General features: G+C 43.6%; 1 protein-coding gene across 1 annotated transcript; it reads left to right on the forward strand.

Moving 5' to 3' along the window:
* Window positions 1–816: 816 nt before the first annotated feature.
* Window positions 817–24,149, forward strand: gucy2cb (guanylate cyclase 2Cb; the record flags this gene model as incomplete). Its single annotated transcript, XM_080021951.1, has 27 exons — window positions 817–1,018; window positions 1,146–1,267; window positions 2,220–2,287; window positions 3,046–3,261; window positions 3,970–4,091; window positions 7,040–7,142; window positions 7,243–7,357; window positions 7,439–7,580; window positions 7,682–7,764; window positions 7,986–8,094; window positions 8,540–8,621; window positions 10,182–10,284; window positions 10,709–10,771; window positions 10,940–11,011; window positions 11,336–11,440; window positions 11,696–11,782; window positions 11,904–12,036; window positions 19,457–19,594; window positions 19,829–19,917; window positions 20,142–20,233; window positions 20,737–20,895; window positions 21,087–21,279; window positions 21,532–21,706; window positions 22,303–22,401; window positions 22,654–22,748; window positions 22,884–22,960; window positions 23,966–24,149. The coding sequence occupies 27 exons, from the start codon at window positions 817–819 to the stop codon at window positions 24,147–24,149; spliced, it is 3,228 nt and encodes a 1,075-aa protein (XP_079878077.1).
* Between the last annotated feature and the right edge of the window lie 839 nt (window positions 24,150–24,988).

A 24,988-nucleotide genomic window follows, 5' to 3' on the forward strand; every position in this document is an offset into this window, starting at 1 on the left:
ATGCGCACAAACACTTTAAAGCCAGGTAATGGCTGCATACACACATGCGCACATGCACTTTTGCCACCTGCCATATGAAGGCGGTGTTTTATTGCACCTGTGATCTTCTTCTGCAAACAATGGTTGTTATTCCCACAGGTTGATCCTCTGCAAATTAAGACACCTGATCTTTTCAAAGAGTCCAAGTGACTCACCGCGTCAACCTGGAACAAACAAAAGGTTTAAAGCTCCAGAGAAACCCCTTTGAGTAACCACCGCCCTGTACTATCCACTTATCCGAAAACAAGAAATGTAAATCAAAAAAAACTGTCAGGATAATGGAAAAATAAACCTGAAAAGTTTAAGCAGTATAAAGGTGCAACATTTAAACGGCATAAGCCTGAAGAATTTAAGCAGTACAAACACGATGAAGAATAAACAAAGAAAAAAACCCAACCAAACTGTCTTTTGTAGGACATTATTGACGATAGACCTTCTGTTGACTGGTATGTGGGCTGATGTCTATTAGGTGCTAATAATGTTTATAGTTCATAAAATTTCATGGGCCTGGGCTGAGAACCCCACCTCTCCCAGAACACTCTTTGTGCAGACACCGGTTGTACATTAACCACTTAACCTGTGATTTAGCTGGAGGAAGCCAGTGTAATGTTAAGGACTCAATGGATTACATGAGAACAGCTAAGGAGCTTGAATTTATAACCAAGGAACATTTTTAGGCCCATTAAGGGTAATTTGTTTTGCTTCATTGGCAGGGACTTGAAACTGTTATTGGACAATTTGTAGGAATTCTCACCAGGACGCACAAAGGAACTCCAAATGGGCTACAGTTGCTGGTGTGTGTGTGCCTGCGTCTTGGTGCTGGTTGCTGGCCGCGGTCTGGTATTCAGCAAATGCCAGGACGGAATTTTGATCAATGTGATCTTACTTAACGATGATGAATCTCCCTGGAGTATCAAGTTTGTGGAAAAGGAAATACTGAAGGCCATTGAGACGGATTCCCAGATCAACACTGGACTTGGTAATTTTTACAACCTCACCTTTGATTCAATTCTAGTCATAATTTAATGTATTATTATTATTATGATTATTATTATTATTATTATTATTTTCTTTAATGTAGCCTGTTTCCACTTTCCGTTTTCCAGAGGGGAAGCGTAACATGACAGCTATCTTCAGAGGTTTTGAGTCCACCTTCTACAAGAAGAAAGGCTGTGTCAGCAGTTCGTGTGGAGGAGTGGAGACGCTCAAAAATTTATCTGTGAGTGAGGTACAAGGATCTGTTCTACATGGGGTACTCCCTCAGAACACATTATTATTATTATTATTATTATTTTAATTTTTTTACAATACATTTCAAAATATAATAATAATAATAATTAATACAATTATGTAATAATCTAATTAAGATCGGCATTAGTCTAACATTAGTCTAACAGGAAGTGTTTTGCTAGCTGTAAAACACTGCTTCAAATGGTTACTCATCACAGAGACCCAAGATATATGGTTTAATAATTTTATAATAATTTCCCTGGTATGCTAAATTAAAGGCGAAATAAGGTGAGATGAAAGATGTATTTCTTTCATTTCACAGGGGCAAGGCGAGAGTTGTTTCGCCCTGCAGCCTTGCACTGAGTCAACACAGTTAGGATGTAGTCCTAGACTTTCTGGTCTGAATCTGGGTAATATAGTCAAGAAAAAAAAGCTAATTTCCCTTTATTGTACAAATTTGTTATAGTGGGTCCAGTTATTAAAGTCTACAAGAAAATTGTATGTAGCCCTCTTCTTAGGCACCCTGTGATGAATTAAAGTTGTTAAAATAAGTCAATTATACTTATTTTTTATATAATAGTTACGTTACTCAATAAATACTATAGTTTGAATAGCTGTAACATTTGCGAGCCAGCTATAACTGTCATCAACATCTTTAAGAAAAATGAATTATTTGAAAAATCGTCATCTCGAACCATGGAGGTTTTGGTTCAAGGGCAAATCTGTCACACAGTAGTGAGGCTCCAATCTAGACCCCTGCTATGTTTTGCTATGGTCAGTTTCACTCCAGAATAAACAGAATAAACACAGGATAAGGTGACTCATACTGTGTATGAGCCATCCTCAATGTTGACTGTGTGGCGATGGTGCCACCGGTGCTTACTGTAAAGACCCGAAAACAACGTCCAACACCTTTGGTTAATGTTGTTTTCTTCTGTTATCCTTTGCAGACTTCGGGCAAGCTGGGATGTGCCCTGTTGGGCCCTACCTGTACAATCGCTACCTATCATATGGTTGAGTAAGTGTTTTAATGGTGTGTGTGTGCGTGAGGGCTGGGAAGGTTAAATTAGTACTGTAATGTTTTTCATCACTGCTTGCCCATAACGTCACCTGATTACTTTTTGGTGAGTTTTTAAGAACATTTAAAGCTATTTCCTATCAAATTACCTGGAGGTAGTTCTGTCAGACAACTCGACGGCGCCACATGCTTCCACGTCGGCGTTCTTTCTAGCTCAAGTATGGCTCTGTTTGCCGCATACCTCACTGGGAGTGATGAGCTGTAGAGTCCAGACATCAAACTGTAACGACGCAAAATAAATATAGATAATTTTAAAGTAAATCTAAGAGTTGTCCGTCTGAAATATATTTTAATTCACTTTTATACGTTCATAACAAATAAAACTATATTTCGCCCAGACTTTTATTTTATTACTAACATGGCGAAAGCACATGTATGGCAGTAAATACAGTGAGTGAAATTCAGAAACTGATGTCCCTCTCCCAAAATGAGAGAAAATCAATACTGTTTAACAACAAAAAAGTCTACAGATGTAACCTCATTCCAATGATGAGGGACGTTAAAAAATATGGAAAATTTGAAATTGGTCAGTTTAGATCCAGAGTATTGAGTTGCTGGCTTGTGTACTTTTTGTTCTGTATGTAAGGTTTTGTGGTTAAAATATACAGTATATGTCCTTAAATGTATTCTGTCACTCTCCAACCCTGTGCCACTGTTTGTCCCTGTTTCTCCATCATCTCCCTCTTCGCGGTGATCAGTTTGGAGATCGGCCTGCGACTGTCCATGCCCATGATCTCAGCGGGCAGTTTCGGCCTCTCCTGCGACTACAAGCCCAACCTGCACCGCGTCCTGCCGCCGGCGCGCAAGATCTCCAACTTCTTCACGCAGTTCTGGAAGGAGAACAATGAGATCAAGCCTCAGTGGACGACAACCTACATTTATAAGAAGCCAACGAATACTGAAGACTGCTTTTGGTGAGGATTATTTTGTTTATTATGACTGGTCATGGAAATTAGAGATAATATTTTGATTTCTTGACTGTTTCCATTTTTTTATTATAGGCTGTAATGAATCGTCCTGATAACATACCATATCCTTATTACCTTGTACTAATTACAAAGATATAGATGATATAGATATTATGTTATTTTATAACAGCTAACTGTAAGTCTGTAACTTCTTGTGCCATTCAGGGAAGGCAGACATAGTCCGATTTTTGAAATCCGTATTTTCTGCTCAAACTTTGTGCCGAGGGTCCTCAGGGGTCGCTAAATGTGTTCGAGAGAGTCTTTAACAAAACCAATGTCAGTTGTAATTTTTTTGACATGGTACTGTGGTGAAATTTGTGAGTTCGCTGACACTAGTTGTCCTGTTAACCACTAAAATGTCAAAAACATGTATAACTGTGCTTATTATTATTATGGTGAACTAATAGCACTCACTTTCAGTGAGAAAATTTAGATTCTTCTGATGAACACAGAGCTTGTATCCTGGCTGGGTTTTATGAATTAGTACAACCTTGCAATTTTGATCTTGTGACACAAAGCTAATTTCCATTATTTATTTATTTAAGGTGGAATTTGAAAAAGAAAATCAAGGTACATCTGTCGAGCGGCGCATTAGTGTGCTGTGGCACAGCGGTTGAAAAACTCTATGGCCAGATTAACAATTGTGTTTTGCAGGTATATAAATGCACTGGATGAAGGCTCTTCTCAATTCTCTTCGAGTATCCGGAGAGTGATTATTCGCACTGTGGAAGATCTTAAAACCAAACTACAGTCACCCAAACACAGGACCAGTAACGGTGAGTCAGCCTCGTTTGTAGGAATACTGCTATGTAACATGTTTCATTCTGTAATTTGAACATTTTGACCATGCAAAAATATCATTTGCATGAGTCTGCATGTGTGTTTATGTTCTGTGTGTAATGGTGGATTGTACAGTAGAGGCGATAGCTTGAGCTTTGCCTCATTCAGATGTACTGTACATACTCCAAGCTATTCTACAAGATCAGTGGTTCCCAACCTCAGGGCCTCAACGATCACCGGGGCAGGGCGTGTGGAACAGTGGTGATTACACTGGGCACCAATTTATGTAATGTCATATGGTTTATAAAACTCAAATTATCATAACAAATGATTTATTTTGGTAAACAAGAGGTAGTGGACCTACACTCACTCCCGGCTATGGACAAACATTTATATAAACGGGGCACTACCTCAAACTTAGGAGGAAAATAAAATAAACCAAATTAATTATAATCTACCAGTCTCATAAGAATTGGAGTTTTTTTCCCGATACATTACCTGTCTTCTATTTTTCAAGAACGCAACCAAAACAAAGTTCTTTCTGACAAATGGGATTTATTTTATCATGCTAAATAATTGAATAAATGAAATTGTAAAATATATTATGAATGAAATAATAGTAAAATATGTGATAAAGACAAAAAGGAAATTAAAACGGGATTTTAAATCGTGACAAAACTTTAACTCAGGGACAATAGTGAGGTAGAAAGTTACTCTAGTGACTCTTTCATCAAAACAATAATAGTGAAACAACGCAATGTATGTCATGCCGTCGCGGCATGGTAGCAGACGCAAAATGTTGTAATAATGCATGAATGGTGCCAACCGTGCCATCTGGCAAGTTTTTCATCAGCAGTTGTAAATAAAGGACGAGAGAGTGTTTTTCTTATGTGCACCGTTATTGGTTCAGAGACAGAGAAGGCGGGACATCTGGTGGCGCACACTCTACGTTCTCACTCTCCATTGGTTAAACCCAGACACCTGTTTACCTGTCATAGGTTTCTCTAAACAACACAGTTGTTTCCAGGGTTGGCCCCGCTCCTGCCCCCCAGCCCCTCCCTTTGCATCGCTTCATCCACACTGTAGAAAATATAAAATCGTGACACAAAATGTCAAAGCTGCAGGTCACAACAGAATGGACAATGTGAAATCCCGTCGCATATCATTGAAAATTCTGTGACACAAGTTCCAAGCTACAGCATACACTGTATTAGCCACAACCCTAAAACCACCTGTCTTCCTGCTGTAAGGCAACGAAAGTCGATACAAACTTTTGAATGAGGCGTTGTAGATCTAATATGAGTGAAGATTCAGCAAGCGGATTGCTTATTTCTTGCCTCAAATTGTTCAGAAACAGATTTTGATGGACTGATAAGATAACATAAGTCAACGTTACTGAGTAAATACAACGAAAGCCGGAAGCCATGCTCAAACACCATTGGCTCACAAAACCCGCAACTTGTGCTCAAACCCCATTGGCTCACAGACCTCGGGGCCTCGGGAGGGTGGCTCTGCCCACTTAAAAAGCCCATTTTGGAACAAGAGAGTTGGCATGTTAGAATGGCTCAAATGCATAATCTGAGTGGTGTTTTTAGCAATAAAACTCAAAAGACATGTTTTGGGGACCTCAGCGATCTATATTAACTTGTTTAAAAAGGAGCATAATAGGTGTGTGTTTTAGCTGTTCTTTTCTAATGACTACCGATGGGTTTAACTGTACAATGGTGTCTCTTGCTGACATGAGATTTGCATTGGTGGGTTATGCAAATTTCCTACACCCTGCGCTAATAGCTCTACTTGTTTGTCTGCGTTTAGGAGCTGTAGGAGAGAGCTGTAGACAGGTGGTTCTTTTTGGTAATGATGGGTCATCACACTCACCCCCATTTCTTTTTTTATGTTCTAACTGCTCTGCACTTTCCATGTAACAATAAAAGGTCCTGTTATTTAGTCCTATAGCCAGTGCCTGGGCTCACGATGTTCCCCGAAATTTCCCGAAGATAATGATCTTTGTTGAACGTCAAATTGTGTCACAAAGCAATGTTCGGCTTTAACGCTATCGTACAGTTTTGTGACATATGCCAGTGAAGGTCACGACAGAGACTATATAAGCAGCCCGCCCCAGAGATCGGGGCTCTTTCCATGAACAGACTACCTGGTGCATCAGGGATTAGATTGTTAATGGGTTTATTTCAAACACAAGAAATGCACAACATCGTTGGGTGTATCATCACAAACCCATACATCGGGTCAAAACCTACAGGTGACTAGATAACACAGACAAGCCATAAACTGCCCACTCACTGACATCTAAACATCTACATCAAACCCAAACCTCCTTTCCACCTCTCCAGGGCAGCATGCTGGCCCCACCGCGCTACATCTGACCTGATCCTCCCGCTCATGTCCTGCTTCACCTTCCTCACAATCTCTTCATGAACAGATCCGTGGTGCATGTTCTTAAAACTTTGTACCAGTACTTGATAAATGGGTATTTTCTAATCGCTCTTTGTCTCAGTCCAGCCGTCCAGTCCACACTAAATTAACCATCACAGGTGAAGTGAATAGCATTGCTCATCTCGTTTAAATGACACCTGTCAAGGGGTGGGATATATTAGGCACCAAGTGAACAATCAGTTCTTGAAGTTGATGTGTTGGAAGCAGGAAAATTGGGCAAGCGTAAGGATCTGAACCACTTTGACAAAGACAAATTGTGAGCATCTCCAAAACGACAGATCTTGTGGGGTATTCCCGGTGCAGTGGTTAGTACTGGATGAAACGTCACTGTCACAAATGCTGCTGGGACCGGGGGCAATGAGAAGTTGGGTTACAGATGCCTGTTCAGAGCCAGAAAAATAGAAAATATAGGCGGTATCTGCGGTGAAATACAGCTTTGGGCAGCGATCATTCACTCGTTCTAAAACCACACACCCTCTCATATTTGCAGTGTTCATTATATGCGGCTCTCCAAAGGACCTGATAGAGCTGAAGAATGGGATGGCGGAGGCAGATGGCAGTGAAGTTCTTTTCATCCTGATAGACCTTTACAAGTTAGTGCGCTCTCTCTCTCTCTCTCTCTCTCTCTCTCTCTCTCCTCATGAGCAATGTTGGTGGGCCCTGACACTGCCTCCGACGCCCTCTTCCCTACAGCGACATTTATTACACAAACAAGACCTCCATCCCATCCATGAGAAACGTGTTGGTGCTGACCATGCCAAACACCAGGAGCTACACCATAGACGCAGACCTGGGCGACAACATCACGGTGCGGAAAGTGAAACCCTATTTTTCTCTCTACGGTGAAGTAGTTTGTTTCTTTCTTAAACACTTTGATCTCTGTCGAAAGATGAACGACTATATGGCGGCTTATCACGACTCGGTGCTGCTCCTCGGTCAGGTGATGAGGGAGGTCTGGGAACATTCTCCGAACATTCTTCAAAACACGGAGGCCCTGAGCCAGAGCTACTTCAGGAATGTCTCCTTTAAAGGTAACGACTGGGAAAATGAGAATGTGTGTGTGTGTGTGTTGGAGCGAGTGCGATTAAAAACGACGGGTTCATCAAGACCTCTGTGGCCTTTTCTCGAGCAGGGATTGCAGGGGACTACAGGCTGGACGAGCATGGAGACAGGGACGTGAATTTCTCCATCATCTTCACCACCTCCGACAATAAGGTGGATCGTCCGTCCCCATCAGTCAATTTTAAGGATTAATTGTCATCGGCTTGGCTCTGTGTTTTCCACAATTCTATCTCTTCATTTTTGTTCGGGTTAATGTGAAGATTGGAACAGTTTGGGGGAACGTGCTAACACGTGCTTTACTTTCATGAATGCAAGCATCTCATAGAAGTGATCGGTTGTATTTATTCCCTAATCTTTCCTATCTGCTTTGTCAGTACAACACTTTACTCACATTCAACACTGAGGACGACCACACCAGCATTGAAGATGCAAACCCCTCCTTCATCTGGGGAAACAGGCTTCCTGGTGACAGTCCGCACAAGGGTACGGACACACAGAGACACACACATACACCAAATCAGCCACTCCAGTTGTTCATTAGCTATTACTACCAGATAAGTTTGAGAATGCCGACCAAATTCCAAATGGATAGGAAGGTCTTTTATGGCCTCTAAATTGAGTGTTTTGGTAATAGCCAGCCACTTGACACTGGTCACCCAGAGATCCGCATGGTCGGTAAATTAATGGTGGAATTTCGGATTTACGGCCCAAGATGGCCTGGACGAAAAGGGCTTTTCTCCTGCCCCCGAAACCCTTCTTTGAAGTATGACGTTGTTCTCGACCTAGCCTCAATGAAACTCACATTACTGCCGAGACAAACAGACAGTGCAGTTGATTTACAGGAAGAATACAGTGATTTCCTCTTGTTTCCCGATGTGGTCAAAGGGGTAACAAATGTTCTCCACTCTCTCCGCCGACACCGACACAGGCTTCGGCAAGGGCGATGTCATCGTCATCGTGCTGAGCGTCACGGTGGCCGTGGTGGGCACCATCGCCTTCATCTTCTACAGGTGAGAGAGAAATTAGTCCTTGTTGAGTCAAATCCAATATGAGAACTAACTTGACAGAGGAGATCATGAGGTGGGTAGTAACTACAGTAGTCACACGTCAAGTACATAGATATTATTTGCTAGAAATTGTACTTCTACCGAGTAGATGTTGGAAAGGATACTTTTTACATGTACTCTTCTTCTCCTTGCCCCATTAGGTTAGAACTTTGTAGAAGAAGAATCTTTATTTGTCAGATGACACAACACACATGTGTATATACACACACACACACACACGCTTTTTGGGGTGGTGGCCAGTGAAATGTGGCCTCTGCATTTCTCCCATCCTGGCTTGTCCTTCCTCCGGGGGGGCAACCAGGAGCAGTGGGCAGCATTCGTTGACGCGCCCGGGGACCTGGCACCTAATGTCCATCGCTGGTCAGACCATGTGTGTGTGTGTATGTTTTGGTGGGGGTCCTTACTGATGTTAGGTGGAGGAAACCCCACATGAGCACGGGGAGAACATGCAAACTCCGCACAGAAAGGCTCCTATTTAGGAGATAACCCACCGGAGCACGGTGCCAACAGCACCCCCAGGCGGGAATCGAACCCCTGACGTTCTTGCTGTGAGGCAGCAGTGCAATGCACTGCTTGTAACTTATTAGAGCTATTATACTGTGCTATTACACTATAGTATTACCATATAATCATATGATTATACTGTGTTATATCATACTGTACTATATTCTATGCTTCTTTATATATTATACATCAAAGAGTCAACAAGGAGTAGACCGAGATGAGGTCAAGAAAACAGAGCAGTGAATCAAAAATACCAGAGGCACGAGAAACCGGAGAAAAACACTGGAACGCTTGACACATGTTACAAAGACGAACTGGTAAAGAAAGGGGAACACACCGACTAAATACACAAGGAAGGAAGTGAAGACACTAGGGAGCAGGGCGGGACATAATGTTATTTGTATCTTACTTGATTTTCTGGACTTTTACATTGGGTCTCAATCTGACTTCCTATCCCTTTCTTGACTTGCACTGCTTTTTGCTGCTGTGAATAAAAAATAAAATATATTTCCCCACAGGGATTAATAAACTTTTCTCTTATCTCAACTCAAATTATACTAATAACAAACCACTCCTTACTGTCGTTGACATTTGGCCGCTCACATTTTGTTGGTTGCGACCCTGCTTGGCCCAAAGTAAGCAATACTCAAATAACTTTTTTACTACTTTCTTACTCTAAAGCCTGGTTCACATCAAATTCTTAAGCCTGGTTCACATTGTATCTGACAGTCGGACCCCCCCTCCCCAGGTGGCCGTCGGATGAACTGCGTACGAGTTTCGCATCACAAAATATGTCAGGGAAAATGGGAGAGCTTGTTTTGTCCAGTACAACAGCGAGTTGTTTGATCAGCTGGACATTTACCATTTTTTCCATGAATGACAGTTTAAAACTCCCTTTATATAGGGTTTGCAAAGTGAGTGATTCTAAATCGCACCGCATCATAGCGTGAGTTGCTATGTTTTTTTTTTTCTCGAGTAACGTCACTTTTTACTCGACAGACAGAACAGGAGAGACCGTTTGATCCGGAAGAGGTGGTCCCACATCCCCTCGGACCTCATCACACTGCTGGAACAAAGCGAAAGCAATGTCATCTCTCTCAAGGTCAGGGGCGAGGAGGGTGCGACTGCAAAAAGCAGTTAACACTTCTCTCAAGCGGGAGCTGGGCCCCTTTATTGCAAAACCGCCTGCCAATGTTAGGGCAAGATTGTGGACTCTCACACACGCACGCACACACACACGCACGCACGCACGCACGCACGCACGCACACACACACACAAACACAAACACAAGCACAAACACACACACACACACACACACACACACACACACACGGGGTCAGTAGTGCAGCTCCGTACTATATGGAACACCAAGTTAATTAATAATAAATAATAATAATGAGGTCTTGTAAATATCTCGTATATCTAATACATATATATTTGTAAACTAAATATTGATTAAGTGCAACCACCTAACCAAAATTAGTTCAAATGTTTTTAGTTTATATTGTCCTTCTCTGTCCTTCAGATTGACGACGACCAGAGGAAAGACAAGAGTTACAAGATTCGACGTGGACGGTATGATAAGAAGGTATTTGGAATGTCAATCTATCTATCTACCGGTCGATCTTCGGTCCGGCTGTCCGATTTGCTAATTTGAGCTATTTTTCAAGGAAGGTGGATAAGTGTGTCAACGTGGAAGTAAAGCATTGTCTCCATTTTTGTTTCTCTTAGCTTAATATTGTTGCCATGATTTCAGATTGTCATTCTGAAGGAGCTCAAACACTCGGACGGTGACTTCAACGAGCTGCAGCGGATCGAGCTTAACTCGGTAAGACTAATCCTGTTCCACGCACACCTACCCTGTCCTTGAGCAAGTCAGTTAGATGCACTCAGCCAGCTGGTTGCTTCTAAATGCTTTATTTGTAAACCGCCAGGAGTGGAGTAAAAAGCATGGCATTAACACCTCCTGCTTCACAGACATCTTCGGGTGTTTAATTGGTTGCCAAGATATTTTTATAGGCATCGCGTTGATCATTTACCATTTATACCCCTATCAAACACACAAAGCTCCTATGCCGCTTAAAAAAATCAATCCATCATAAATTCTCACATAACTTCCCTCCACACTCTCCATTATGTTCCTCTTCTTCAGCTTCTGCGAATTGACTATTACAACCTGACCAAGTTTTATGGCACGGCCAAATTGAAACAGGGGGTCTTTGGAGTGTTTGAGTATGGAGAGAGGGGATCGCTTCGGGTAAGTGTTGCTCAGATTATTTAAAGAAAATACGCCATCCTTGTGACTCTGTTATATTATATATTGCTTTCCCATATTTCAGCTTTTGAGTGACATACAGATAGCATGCCAGGGACTGAAGCAAGATTCTCATTTCCATTGTCTGCTTTTTCTTGGGCAAGACATCTCTTACGTCAAATTATTTCCGTTTCTCCACACTAACCCGGAAACCCTCCCACCGGTCCTCCATTTCTCTCCCTCCTCTTTCTCCCCCAGTATGTGTTGAATGACAAGGTGTCGTACCCCGAGGAGACCTTCATGGACTGGGAGTTCAAGATCTCAATCATTTACGACATTGCCAAGGTGCCTTTAAGTACAACGACCTGAATCCATTCATTGAAAGCAGCTTGTATGGTGTAGCAGGATGCAGCTCATCTCATGTAAGGCAGGGCTTCATATTGCAATATTTTAATCTCCTTTGTAGGGAATGTCCTACCTCCATGCCAGTGACATTCAGGTACATGGGCGCCTGAAGTCCACCAACTGTGTTGTGGACAACCGTATGGTGGTTAAGATCACTGACTTTGGGTGCAACACTATTCTCAGCCCTGGAAGAGGTAAATGACACTATCCCTTTACTATACTTTTTTCATGGATCTATTTTTTTTTTAAATAGTCAAGCCCATGTTGCAATATTTACACCTAAGCATCTACGCATAGCCTTCTGACATGAGGAAGGAACTCATAAATAAATTTGACTCATTAGCATTGTCATGGAAATTCCAGCCACTCAGGTGCTGGTCAATGCGTAAGGTGAGATAGTTCAGGTTAAACAGAAAATACAACAACTGTCACTTAAGTTTAATGTATAGAAGATTGCAATCAGCTGGGAGCACTTTACAGGGCATACAGAATAGCAAAGAGCATCTCCCCCGAACCAACTTGCTCGAGCATCAACTACACACATATCACATGAACCATTACTATGAGGGTGTCACAAAGGCAGTTGCTAAGGGTGTAGTCATATGCATAGGTCACAAAGGCAGTTAAAACTGGTTCAGCGGTTTCAACATTTTCAACATCTCGGCTTAACAACAGAACAGGGCCAACAGTACAAAAGGTTCCTGTTGTTAGTAAAGCAGATATGGGGTTACAAGGGGGCATAGGGTTAGTTTAGTTTTTTCCATTACATTTCCCCACTTTGATTAATCTTTCAATCAACACATATCATTGAAAAATACGAAATACGTTCACACAGCTGGCATCACTCCTTCCGTTATGGACCCATCGTCATCCAAGGCGTCGTCGGCATAGGGAGGGAGCCATTCGAGTGGTAGTGGCAGTGAATTTGCCTTGGCAGACAAGTTGATACTCCAGGGTCCGGCTGATGAGGTTACCTAATACAGGAATACTACAACAAAACATTTACCAGAAAACTGAGAACAAATACCACAAATATCATAGAATATCTGGCTAACATCCCTCCATAACTACCTAACAGATCCTCCAATCACCCAGTCTATTCAAACTGCCTGTGTCCTACTTTGTATAAGGCCGATTTGCTACGGGTGTTCAGGGATAGGTTTCTGCCGACTGTAGCGAACGAGAGTCCCTCTTGGATATCTCCCCGCCTCTCTTTCGGACTTCCCCCTTCTGTCTGAACCTTTCTTATACCGCTGTCCAGTCAGGCACTGCGGCCTCTTGCTGGCTCTTCTCCTCCTCCTCCGGGGGTTCCAGGGCCCTTCGACAGAAAGATCCAGGTGGCCCTTTCTGCGACTTTCACTGCTGATGCTGTGACAAGCAGGATCTGATATGGTCCTCTTCACCCGGGGGTGTGCTCCACCTTTTCCCCCCCGGAAGTCCTTGACCACTATCCAATCTCCAGGTTGGAGGTCGTAGAGTGATCCCTCCACAGTGAGAAGGTTACAACAGTAAGTCATCATTACATCATCTATCCCTTCTAGTGTTTGGGGACCAGTGGCTGTGGCCATGCCCGTGTTCATCGGCCGGCCATGCAGAATCTCATACGGTGATAATCCTGTGGAGGGGTTAGTGCAGTGGCGCATGATGGTTAGCACTAATGGTAGACACATCACCCAGTCCATGCCCGTGTCCTCCATTGTCCGAGTCAATTTGTTTTTTAATGCACCGTAAGCGTTGCTCTGCTCTGGGGGTGGTAGGCGCAGTGCGTTTTGAGATTTACATGTAGGTAGGCGGCTAATTTTTTGAGGGCCCCCTTCAGGAAATTTGGGCCATTATCTAAGGAGATTTTCCGGGGAATCCCCCACCTGGGAATGATCTCCCTAATCAGTGCTTTAGCTACTACCTCCCTCCCTTGCCATTGGGAATACTTCTATCCATTTTGAAAACACTTCAATTACCACTAGGCAATGTTGCTTACCTCTGCATGGGTTGAGGGTGACAAAGTCCATCATTAGGTGGTCGAACAATGTATCCGGGACTGGTGTCGCAGACGGCTCCGTTCATTGGCTGCAACCGATGTTGTTCGTGGTTCAAATTAAACATTTTTTACAAATATTTGTAGAGTAATTTGTAAATCCCCCTCCTGTTATGTCCCAATGCTTCTGGATTTCACTCACCATTCCCCCATTTGACACATGGTCCTTCCCATGTGTCAATTTCGCATAATAAGGGTACAAACATTTTGCTTTGTCAGCCTGTCATTCCCTTGGGCAATTGGATCAGTGTGCACCGCGCATTTGCATATGGCCAATCGGGCCAGCAAAGCACGGAGAGTGTTGACCTGTTCCTTGTTTAGCTCCTTAACTTCCACAGGGCACCGAAGCCGGGAATGACCCCAAAGGCGTATCAGTTGCTGGTGTAGACAGTAAGAGAGTGTATGGTTGGTCTTGGTGTAGTAAACCCAATGTTGGCACCGTGCTTAGGGCACTTTTCAGGTCCTCAAATGCCGTGTCCACGTCGTCAGTCCTTCTACAAAGTCCTGGCCCCTCAGGTCATGACCAAGGGCCATGTCCTGAGGGGGCTGTGTCAGTCTTGCATAGTCAGTTATCCGGCTCCTACAGTAGCCGTGCACCCTAGAAATGACATTTACTGTTTCTTAGTGTGGGCGTGAGGTATTTTTAGAATTGCCTTTGCCATTTGTGGGGAGCATATTAATAAATCGTCAACATATTGGATTAGCGTGCTGCCGTGCTTGAACTTGAAACCATCAAGGTTTTCACCTAATGCTGCACTGAATACTGTGGGGGATTTTGCATACCCCTGGGGCATGCGGTTCCAGGTGTAATGTTTACCTTTAAATGTGAACGCAAACCACTGCTGAGACGTCTCTGCCACAGGTATACTAAATACTGGTTTGTCAAATCAATTACAGTAAACACCTTTGTGTCGCCGGGTACTTAGGCCAGTATGGTAATGGGATTAGGGACCACCGGGGCACGACAATGAACAGCCTCATTTACCCCCCTTAGGTCTTGTACAAATCGCCAATTCACCCCATCCGCCTTGCAGCCTTGGAGTATGGGTGTGTTGGAGAAGCGGGGCATGGTATCACAATTCCTTTCTAACAGTGAGTCAAAAAGGGATGCAATGCCGATCTCAGCCTCCCTTTTCAAAGGGTACTGTGGTTTGCATAGCCTGTATGAAGATTTTGGAGCTCCAACCATCAGGCCCACATGGTGTTTGTCCTGAGCGCACAGGTGTTCTGGCACTGAGGCCAGGAGCACTCTTGGGCTTCTGTCAACATGCACTGCAGGGGCCCCGTGGTGGAGCCATAATCCTCTTCACTTGGCAACAGGTGCAGGGGTCAGCAAGCGAGGAACACCCAGTTCATCGGTTCTTGGTAGGCCTGGCCCACTCTTAGGTTCTTTAAACAAATAGGCAGCACTTGAGGTAAGTTGGATACACAGATAAGACTCTTTATTAAGAAATAACCAGTCTGAGTGAGGTCTGCAGAGTACACTGAAATCTCTTTGGTTTACAAAGTAATATATTTTCAAAGCATTGACTCCTCCTTGTCTTCATATTTCCTGAGCCATAATCCTGTTCACTTGGCACCAGGTGCACAGCTCGGCAGGCGAGGAACACCCAGTTCATAGGTTCTTGGTAGGCCCAACCCCTCGGTGACCATGAGGGTCCTCCCGGGGCTGTGGCCTCCTAATCCCTCAGTCCGTCCAGCTGATCGGTCTATCTCCCCAGATCCTCTCCATCTTGGGCAGGGTCTTTTCTTAACGACATGTGGGGCATGCTTCCTGGTACATCAAAAAATTTGAACTCTTCCTCTTCCAATCCTACACTTGCCATTACCCATGTCTCATCCCAATAGAGATATTTAGCCCTGGCCAGGGTTGTCTCTTTCCCTTTCTCAAACCATTTATGCTCCATCTCGGGGTCTGCTTTGGCAGCTAAAAATGCTGTCACATGTAAATCTTCTATGGGCATGACATCTCCTCCCGGACATACCCTATGGTCATGTCGAAGTAACTCACAACTGACCTTAGACCATCTATTTCTAAATCCCAGGATTAATACAACAAGGGGGACCTCGAGCCGAATTTGGCCATCTGATAAGAAGGGTTCACGTCCCTCACCACATGTACAGCCACCCTGTTACATACAGCCGAAATACCTGTGAAAACATTAAGTCTCGACCACACAGATTAATAGGGCAAACCTCTGACTGTATGAATGAGTGTTTCACTCGCCAGCCGGGGCGCTCTCCCTCCCCGTCCTACACAAGAACGGGGACGGTGAAAGGCTACACCATCTGGGACCCTCTGCCCCAGAATCTACCAAAATCTTTTTTTGTTCCATTACAAGAGTGTAATTACGGGCAGCTCGGCGGCTGCAGTTATCATAGGAAAAATATACACATGAGGCATTATCTTTTTCATTTTCATTTTGTTGGGTCTGTATGGTGCTGGTAGTGTGGTTGGTGTATCTCTACCTGGATGGTCCGCTGAGCTGTCATGCCCGTTGCCCCGCCAACATTCGTCCTCGCTGCTGTAATCTCTGTCCCGCCATCCCTGCCCGCCATCGCCTCCGTCACGCTTCTTCTTTGGTTCCTTGCAGTCCTGGGCAAAATGACCAGGTTTTCTGCAGCTGTAACATAACAGGTGTCGTTTCTCACTTCGTCCCTGTCCCTGGCCCCAAATAGGCAGCACTTGAGGTAAGTTGGATACACAGATAAGACTCTTTATTTAGAAATAACCAGTCTGAGTAAGGAGTACACTGAAATCTCTTTGGTTTACAAAGTAATATATTTTCAAAGCATTGACTCCCCCTTGTCTTCATATTTCCTGAGCTTACCACCATTTGAAGAGAATAACTCAGGACTCCACTTTACCCCTGCCCTGAGAGAGGTCACAGGTCACTCAAATTGGGCTCCAAGTCTTTGTTTGCTTATTCATTGATTCCCTTAAAAATAAGCTTAAAATTATACTACACCAGCCGGGCTGTTTCGTACCCAATGCAGGTGGTTTCAGCCATTCGGCAGATTTCCGGTTTTATTCCATCTAGGAAACACTTAATTGTTGTTCATAGGGAGTGTCCGGATTTGCTCCCCGAATCCCCCCCTTGTACAGTCCCGTACAGTGGACCAATTCATGGTCCGACAGAACAGCCCGTTAATGCGGTCTTCCAGGTCCCGATACTGGTTGCATCGGACTTGGTTGTCTGCACCCTGTCCTTTCCCATCGACCCACGGACCGTCCTCCGGGAAGTCCCCCCGGCAACGGTCCCAGTCTGCGCCAAGTTTGCGGTGCAGAACCACATTCACTTCTGTGAGGATTTGTTGATGCATACTGATCAGGGCGCGAAAGTCTCAGATGAAGTCTTCTGGGTCGTCTTTCTTTGGGTCTGGGAGGCTGTTCATGATCGCTCCCACCTTGTATGGGCGGAAGACGTCCATGACGGCCCCGGCTGGGCCGGCGGGATCAGGGCAGGAGACATCTGGACAGTGATTGGGACGCTGGGGTCATCCAGATCAATTGTTTGGTGTTCCCGGGCTGCACGGCCTCTAGTCAGGACGGGTTCGCCGATGTAGGTGTTGTAGGGCGGGGCTGGGTATTGCGGTGTGGTCATCAATCAAGGGCCGGCGGACCCAGCACTCCAGCCAGCGAGGCCAACGGCCACGGCCCATTTAAACTTGGGTCAACTTTGGGAAACTGGCCAGAGCCAGGGTTATTTTGGTTATTTTCTCCCGCATCCCAAAAATCTTCCAATCGGGGTGTTTCTTGTACCCTTTAACCTTATCATATTCCTCTAGCTTCCTCCTCAACTGGTCTATTTGTCTTGTGCTAAAACTACCATTTTGCGGGGAAACCAAGAAGCCCAATTGTATTACCACTGTCCCACCATCATTTTTGCCGGACCCATCAATTCGAATGTGCCCTTTCATTTTGACCCAGACTTTCCCATACTGTCCGTTTACCGTGTATTGATTATATTTACTACCTAAATAATATAATGTAGGACCCTGACAGGAGGATGTTTAACTTTTCCCATGGACAATCGATATTAAGCAACCTTTTAGCCGTTTCGTGTCCCACACAAAGAAACCTTAAATACATCCCAGACGTATATTCAATTGTTCACGTATATTTAATTACTCTCACCACTCACGCGTAGTTTGTTTGCGCATCTTGTATCCTGGATTCTGTCCGATCGGCTTGACTCAGGCACCTGCTTCTCCTCCCATTTTGATTACGTCACAGGCGAGTTTAGGCTTCCCTGGTCCCAGACCACAGCCGTCCGGTTCAACCTGTAAAGGAGATCAGGTCAGATATCTGGAGTTAGAGATCCTGTTCGTGATGCCAAAGTATTGGCGTCACAAACTAAGGTGGTGGTCAATGCATAGGGTGAGATACTTAAGGTTAAACAGAAAATACAACAGCTGTCACTTAGTCTCAGTTTATTGTATAGAAGATTGCGATCATCGGGGAGCACTTTACAGGTCACACAGAAAAGCAAAGAGCATCTCCCCCGAACCAACTTGCTCAAGGGTTTATATCAAATACGTAACATGGACCATTACTGTGAGGGTGTCACAAAGGCAGTTGCTGAGGGTGTAGTCATATGCATAGGTCACAAAGACAGTTGCAATTGTTTCATCAGTTTCAACATATTTTCAACATCTCGGCTTAACAACTTGTAATTGTGAGCTGCCCAACAACAGGGCCAACAGTACAAAATGTTCCTGTTGCTAGTAAAGCAGATATGGAGTTACAAGCCGGCATAGGGTTAGTTCAGTATTTTCCATTACAGCTTTGTCTTTGTCATCAATGGAGGGAAGGTAGGAAGGTATAGCAGGTGTCGTAGGGTCTTCCTGGACCTGCAAGGCTACAGTTCCCTACTAGCTATAGCAGCTGAACAAGATATTTACTTGCTAGCTTGTTAAGCCAACAACTCAACCAGTAAATGGGGAGCATTTATATAGTGCTTTTCTAGTCATACGACTCAAACCGCTTTACAGTGCATACCTCACATTCTCCCATTCACACACATTCATACATCGATGGCAGCGACAGCTGCATAAGACCCACACCAGCTGCATATATGTATGAATGTTTGTATACTGTATGTATCTGACAAATAAACCTCTTTTGAATCTTGAATCAACTAGAGCAGTTAGGTGGTTAAGTGTCTTGCTCAAGGACACTTAAGCACGCTACTAGGAGGAGCCAGGAACTGAAATGGCTATCTTCGGATCACTACACGACCCTACCTCCTGAGCTACCGCCCCCAGTAGGTCCAAGGAGGTCCATATTTGACCCCCTATTAGGTGAATAAAGCAGCTATATCACACAAACACTTTTTTATACCATTGCTCTATAAACAGACCTCTAAATTCATGCAGGTTAGGATGATTTTAGTGCCTACACTTGCCAATAGGTCTGAATATTCCCTCTGTATATTAACCCTCCAATGGACATGGAGTCCCATGTAGGTTGTCTAATGGATGATACCAGTTGTAATCTAGAATGTAGAACTGATTTTTTTTTTGCCTTCTGTCTCTGTCTTTGTCCTCTCCCCTTTCATTCCTCTGTCCATTACCAGACCTCTGGACAGCTCCCGAGCACCTGCGGAGAGAGGGCATCTCCCAGAAGGGAGATGTCTACAGCTTTGCCATCATAGCTCAGGAAATAGTTCGCAGGAAAAGCACCTTTTATACTGAGTGCTGCCCCGACCGGGCAGGTCCGTCTATCTCACGCGTGCACACACACACACACACACACACACACACACACACACACATACACAGGCACACACACACACACACACACACACACACACATACACACACACGCACCACACACACACACACACACACACACACACTTTTAAATACAAACAATCATGCATTCACAAATTCATACATATACATTGTCAGTGATACAATGTATGCAACTGGCTTGTGTCTTCCAACAGAGAAGTTGGCAAGGGTCCAGGATCCGGGTGTCCTATCATATTTTAGACCTGACCTCAACTTTGAGACTGCATCAGTAAAGGAACTTGAGGTAAGATTCGATAGGCGTGTGGACGTGTGAATGTGTTTGGATGCATCTGGTGTTGTGTGACTGTATGCATGTCTGTGTGTTTTGTGTGTGTGTCTGTGAGTATGTTTGTGTTTGAGTGTGTGCATCCAGTGTATGTATGTACCTGTGTGTGTTTGTGCTTGTGTAATTGTGTGTGTGTACATACAGTATGTGCCTGTATTCTAAGTGTTCGCTCTGGGTGCCAGGTTTACATGTTAATAAAGATCTGTTGGGACGAGGATCCAGAGAAGAGGCCTGACTTCAGAAAGATAGAAAACTGTCTTGGGAAAATGTTCAGGTATTGCTTGCTTTTTTTATTAGATGCCAGCCAGTAAAACTAAAACACACAAATGATGCGTAGCTTGTTTTGTCAGACAACTTGACGGCACCACATGCTTCTACGCCCATAATGGGTCGGCCTATTTTAGCAGCCAATCCCTCCTGCCCTACCTGGTTGCTGCATTGCTGCGCTCCCTCTACCTCCCCTGCATCCACCTGTTGTGCTCTACTCTTCTATCCAATGGGGGCTTTCAAGCTCATCAATCCTATATTTCAAGCTCATTAAGTTTGTCTGTGTTACTGTACACCTCACTGGGAGCGATGAGAAATAGAGCCTAGATGCAAACTCAAACAATGTTAAGTTTGGCGTAAGTAAATACAATAAGTAAAGATAATTTTAAAGTTAACTTAAGAGTTGTCTGTCAGAATAGCTATTCTAAGTTCAACCTAACTCATAATTGGACGTCAAAGCAAAGAACAAATCCTCTGTTCTGTTATGTTCTCTCCTTTCCTTCACACCAGTAATCTTCATAACCAGGCGAATGAGAGCTACATGGACAACCTGATCCGTCGCCTACAGATGTACTCCAAAAACCTGGAACACCTAGTGGAGGAGAGAACGGCCCTTTACAAGGCTGAGAGGGACAGGGCCGACTGCCTTAACTACATGCTCCTTCCGGGGTCAGTTTACACCAGAATTCCCCTGCCCCTATTAGTTTAGCATAAACTCTGAGGTCACTTCAATTCATTGAGTTCACTCCTGTGAGTCACAGCTCGCCTCGCACCCTAAACCACTCGTGGCTGATCCCAGGTATGTATTTTCTGTATCACCATTGAATGTGATGTCTATCTATCTGTCTATCCATCTCTAGGCCCGTGGTGAAGTCTCTGAAGGAGACTGGTGTGGTGGAGCCGGAGCTGTATGACGAGGTTACAGTTTATTTCAGTGACATTGTGGGTTTCACAACACTGTGCCAGTACAGCACACCCATGGAGGTGGTGGACATGCTCAACGACATCTACAAAGGCTTTGACAGCATCCTTGACCACCACGACGTGTATAAGGTAAAGTCTGCTAAAATTCGGTTCAGGGGTCAATTTAGAAGTGGGTAGCAGGGAAATAGACACAGAAATCCATCTATTGACTCCATCGTCCCAAATACATAATTGAACCCAGTGGGAGTATAATGCTGAACCGTTCCATACTTTCATAACTCACAATTCTTACTTGATAAGCGCTTTCCCTGGATATATGGTCACAAACCAAATAAAAATTATAAAATATATTTTTTTGAAAGGAAGCTTTTCACCCGTCAGGTGGAGACAATAGGAGATGCGTATATGGTGGCGTCGGGGCTGCCAAGGCGGAACGGGAACAGGCACGCGGTGGACATCTGCCGCATGGCTCTGGACATCCTGGCCTTCATGGGAACCTTCCAGCTCAGGCACCTGCCAGGCATTCCCGTCTGGATACGTATCGGGGTGCACTCAGGTAAGCTTCCATGGATAGGCATGATAATTGGGGAAAAATGAATATACAGTATAAAAAGGTAAATGACATGATGCTTGATTCGATTTTTTTTGGGGTCCGAATCAATTATCATTCAAATAAACTAGATATGAAGATATGTCAAAAATCTAACTAACACATTTTTCAACTTCTTTCAACTTAATAACTTAATAATTGTTTTACTCCCCTTTAAAAAACGTATTTGTCATTTACCCATATATACTGGATGTATTTATGTATATACAGTATACAATAATCTGTAAATGTTGTGTTGTAAATACTGTATTTTTGAGCTCTGATTGTATAACCGGTGGTTTCAGTTTTCTAACATGTATGTTATAGGTCAAATTAAACTTTGACTCTGCTCATTAATACTTGAAACGTTTATCTTCTTTGTAGCTTCATTGCACAATATTACTGTAATATATATAATATGCAAACTGGCCCCTCCCAAAACCGAATGCCTACTTTTCAATCTCCCATCTGCAAAATCCATACTTCTTCCGCCTTGCTTTCACTTTTACTCCACCCTCTCTTTTCCACACCTGTTTTCCACATAATCGTGTGTGTGTGTCCAGGCCCCTGTGCAGCTGGCGTGGTGGGGATCAAGATGCCCAGATATTGTTTATTTGGAGACACAGTAAACACAGCTTCCCGAATGGAATCTACAGGACACCGTAAGCATCAAGACAAACATATTTACTCCAGGCTAAAGGCTGACCCCTAAAAGGTTATTATTTTTTTAATCATTGAAATGGCTGTGAGATGCCAAAATGGTCAGTTTCAGAGATGTTCTTCAGAAAAAGCACTGAACTGCTGGCGACAGAATCTTGAAGTGATCCAAGAAAACAAATAATACAAGGGCATTTGCATAGGGCATATGAAACATTCATAATGTACCTTCTTATTTATTTCCTACTGTGTTCCAGCCCTCAGGATCCATGTAAGTCAACCTACCATCAACATTCTCCAGAGGACCGACTGCAAGTTTGAGTATGAGGTCAGAGGAGAGACTTATCTTAAGGTGCGGACGGGGAGGCTTTATTATCAAATAAACTCTGGAAATGTAAGACGAATTAACACTTTTAACGAAATAAGAGAAAAATGATATGAATATGCTGATATGATTTAATTGAACATGTACATGTGTTAATTCCAGGGTAAGGGCACAGACACGACCTACTGGTTGACGGGGGAAACCGGCGAGGATTATGACCTTCTAGCACCCCCGACGACGTAGGTTAACCTCACCTTTTTTTTTTTCCCTCCCCAGGAGCACTGAGCTCCAAAGTCTAAAAAGACGTTGTGCAACATTTAGGAGCACAACAAAAAACATATTTATACCACAAAAACACTAATATCAGCTATATTTTTGCCCATCACTGAAAATGTTATAGCCCTCTCAAATGAAAGCAGCTAAAAAACAAATCACTAAAACATCAAATCACGACTCAGCCCTCTTAGTTGGCATTTGTGCTCGTCAAATCTTTTCAGGTTTGCACATTTTCTATTTTTATTCAGATATCCAAGGAAAATGGGTTTAGTGTAGAACCCTGGTAGCATGCCATCCTGGTCCCTTTCGCATACTATTTCATGCATACTAAGGCTTCAGACATACTCAATACTAATTTGGCTCACTAAATAGCATTCTGGCATAGCATGCAATTTATTTTATTTTATTTATTATTTTTGGTAGCTCAGGAGGTAGAGCTGGTCGTCTAGTAACCTAAAGGTTGCTGGTTCGATCCCAGGCTCCTCCTGCTGGCATGCTGTAGTGTCCTTGAGCAAGACACTTAACCCCTAATTGCTCCTGATGCCTGCGTCCGTCGGTGTTTGAATAATTGAATAATGCAATGTAATGTAATGTTATTTCTAGAATGGGCTTTCAGTGTACTAAGGAATGGTGCGTGTGTAGAACCTAGCCCAAATCCAAATGTGGCATAAGATTTTAGTCGTTGGGGAAGTGGTGTAAAGCTAATCAAGCACATAATGTATGCATGCGTAATGTATGAATGTAATGTATGCGTCCCAATGGGACGAATTTGCTTGTGGGCAAGTTAAATATAGAGTTGGCGGAGACGTCATCTATCAATAAGACCTCTCATCTCTAGAGTAAAAATATTTACATGACAAGAAAACATTCTTCGCAATTTGTGCCCGAGTGACACAGTCTTAGAAGCCACTGGTGTAGTATGTCGTATTCCTCAGGCCTTTCTGTTTATTGTTTATTTTTCCCGCCAGTGAAAACTTTCAGCGCCTACAGCAGGATCTGGCCCAGATGATCCTGGATTGTTTGGATCGGCGCTCGGTGGGTTCACCCCAGAACAGGAAGACTCTGTCCTTGAGGCAGAGGAAGACGGAGGGCGAGCAGCCCGAGTACCTCCATCTGGCCAGTGTGGACAATACCCTCAGCACCTTCCTCTAGGAGTCAACGCCGGTTGTTGAATTTGTTCCAAGTCACACTTCTCCGGTGATGTTCTGTACCATGCAGCGCATCTGCTCGTGGAGAACAGCGCTGTGGAGGCCCAGAGGAAGCGACGATGGCTCAATACGATTGTAAGAGCTTTACCTTAATCAATGTCTACGGGAAGGATTAAGTATTACCCAATGGTAACTGAAGGAAACAATGGAACAACCCATGCAGATATCCCCCCAAAAAATTTTGATTTTAATTTGATCGCCAAAGCAAGGAATCAAATGGCAGTTTTGATCCAAGTGGAATGGGGGGGGGGGGGGTTTGTATATTTTATATATATTTTGAGTTTAACATTTGCCAGCCTCAATGATTTTCAAATTGTGGACTCTTCACTGAGATTTGAATTGTGTTCCTGTTCCATATAGAGATAACACTCTTCCATTCCTATATTTTACTCAATAACTTTAGTCAGGAACTGCACTATATGTCATAATAACTTGTAATAGAATTAAAATCGGATCAAAATTATTTCAAAACAAAGGATGTTACAACTTTGTTTTTGATAATAATGGCAACTTTAATTTACAGTGAATCATTTTGTTTTTGTCTTCCACCACGGGGGGTGGGCATCATTGTACATGGTACAGGAAATACTGACTTGCAGTTACAGGGACCGACAGTCTCAAAACAAAGGATGTTACAACTTTGTTTTTGATAATAATGGCAACTTTAATTTACAGTGAATCATTTTGTTTTTGTCTTCCACCACGGGGGGTGGGCATCATTGTACATGGTACAGGAAATACTGACTTGCAGTTACAGGGACCGACAGTCTCGCCAAACATTGC

Source organism: Zeus faber, assembly GCF_960531495.2.
Source record: "Zeus faber genome assembly, chromosome: 20".
Lineage (NCBI taxonomy): Eukaryota > Metazoa > Chordata > Actinopteri > Zeiformes > Zeidae > Zeus > Zeus faber.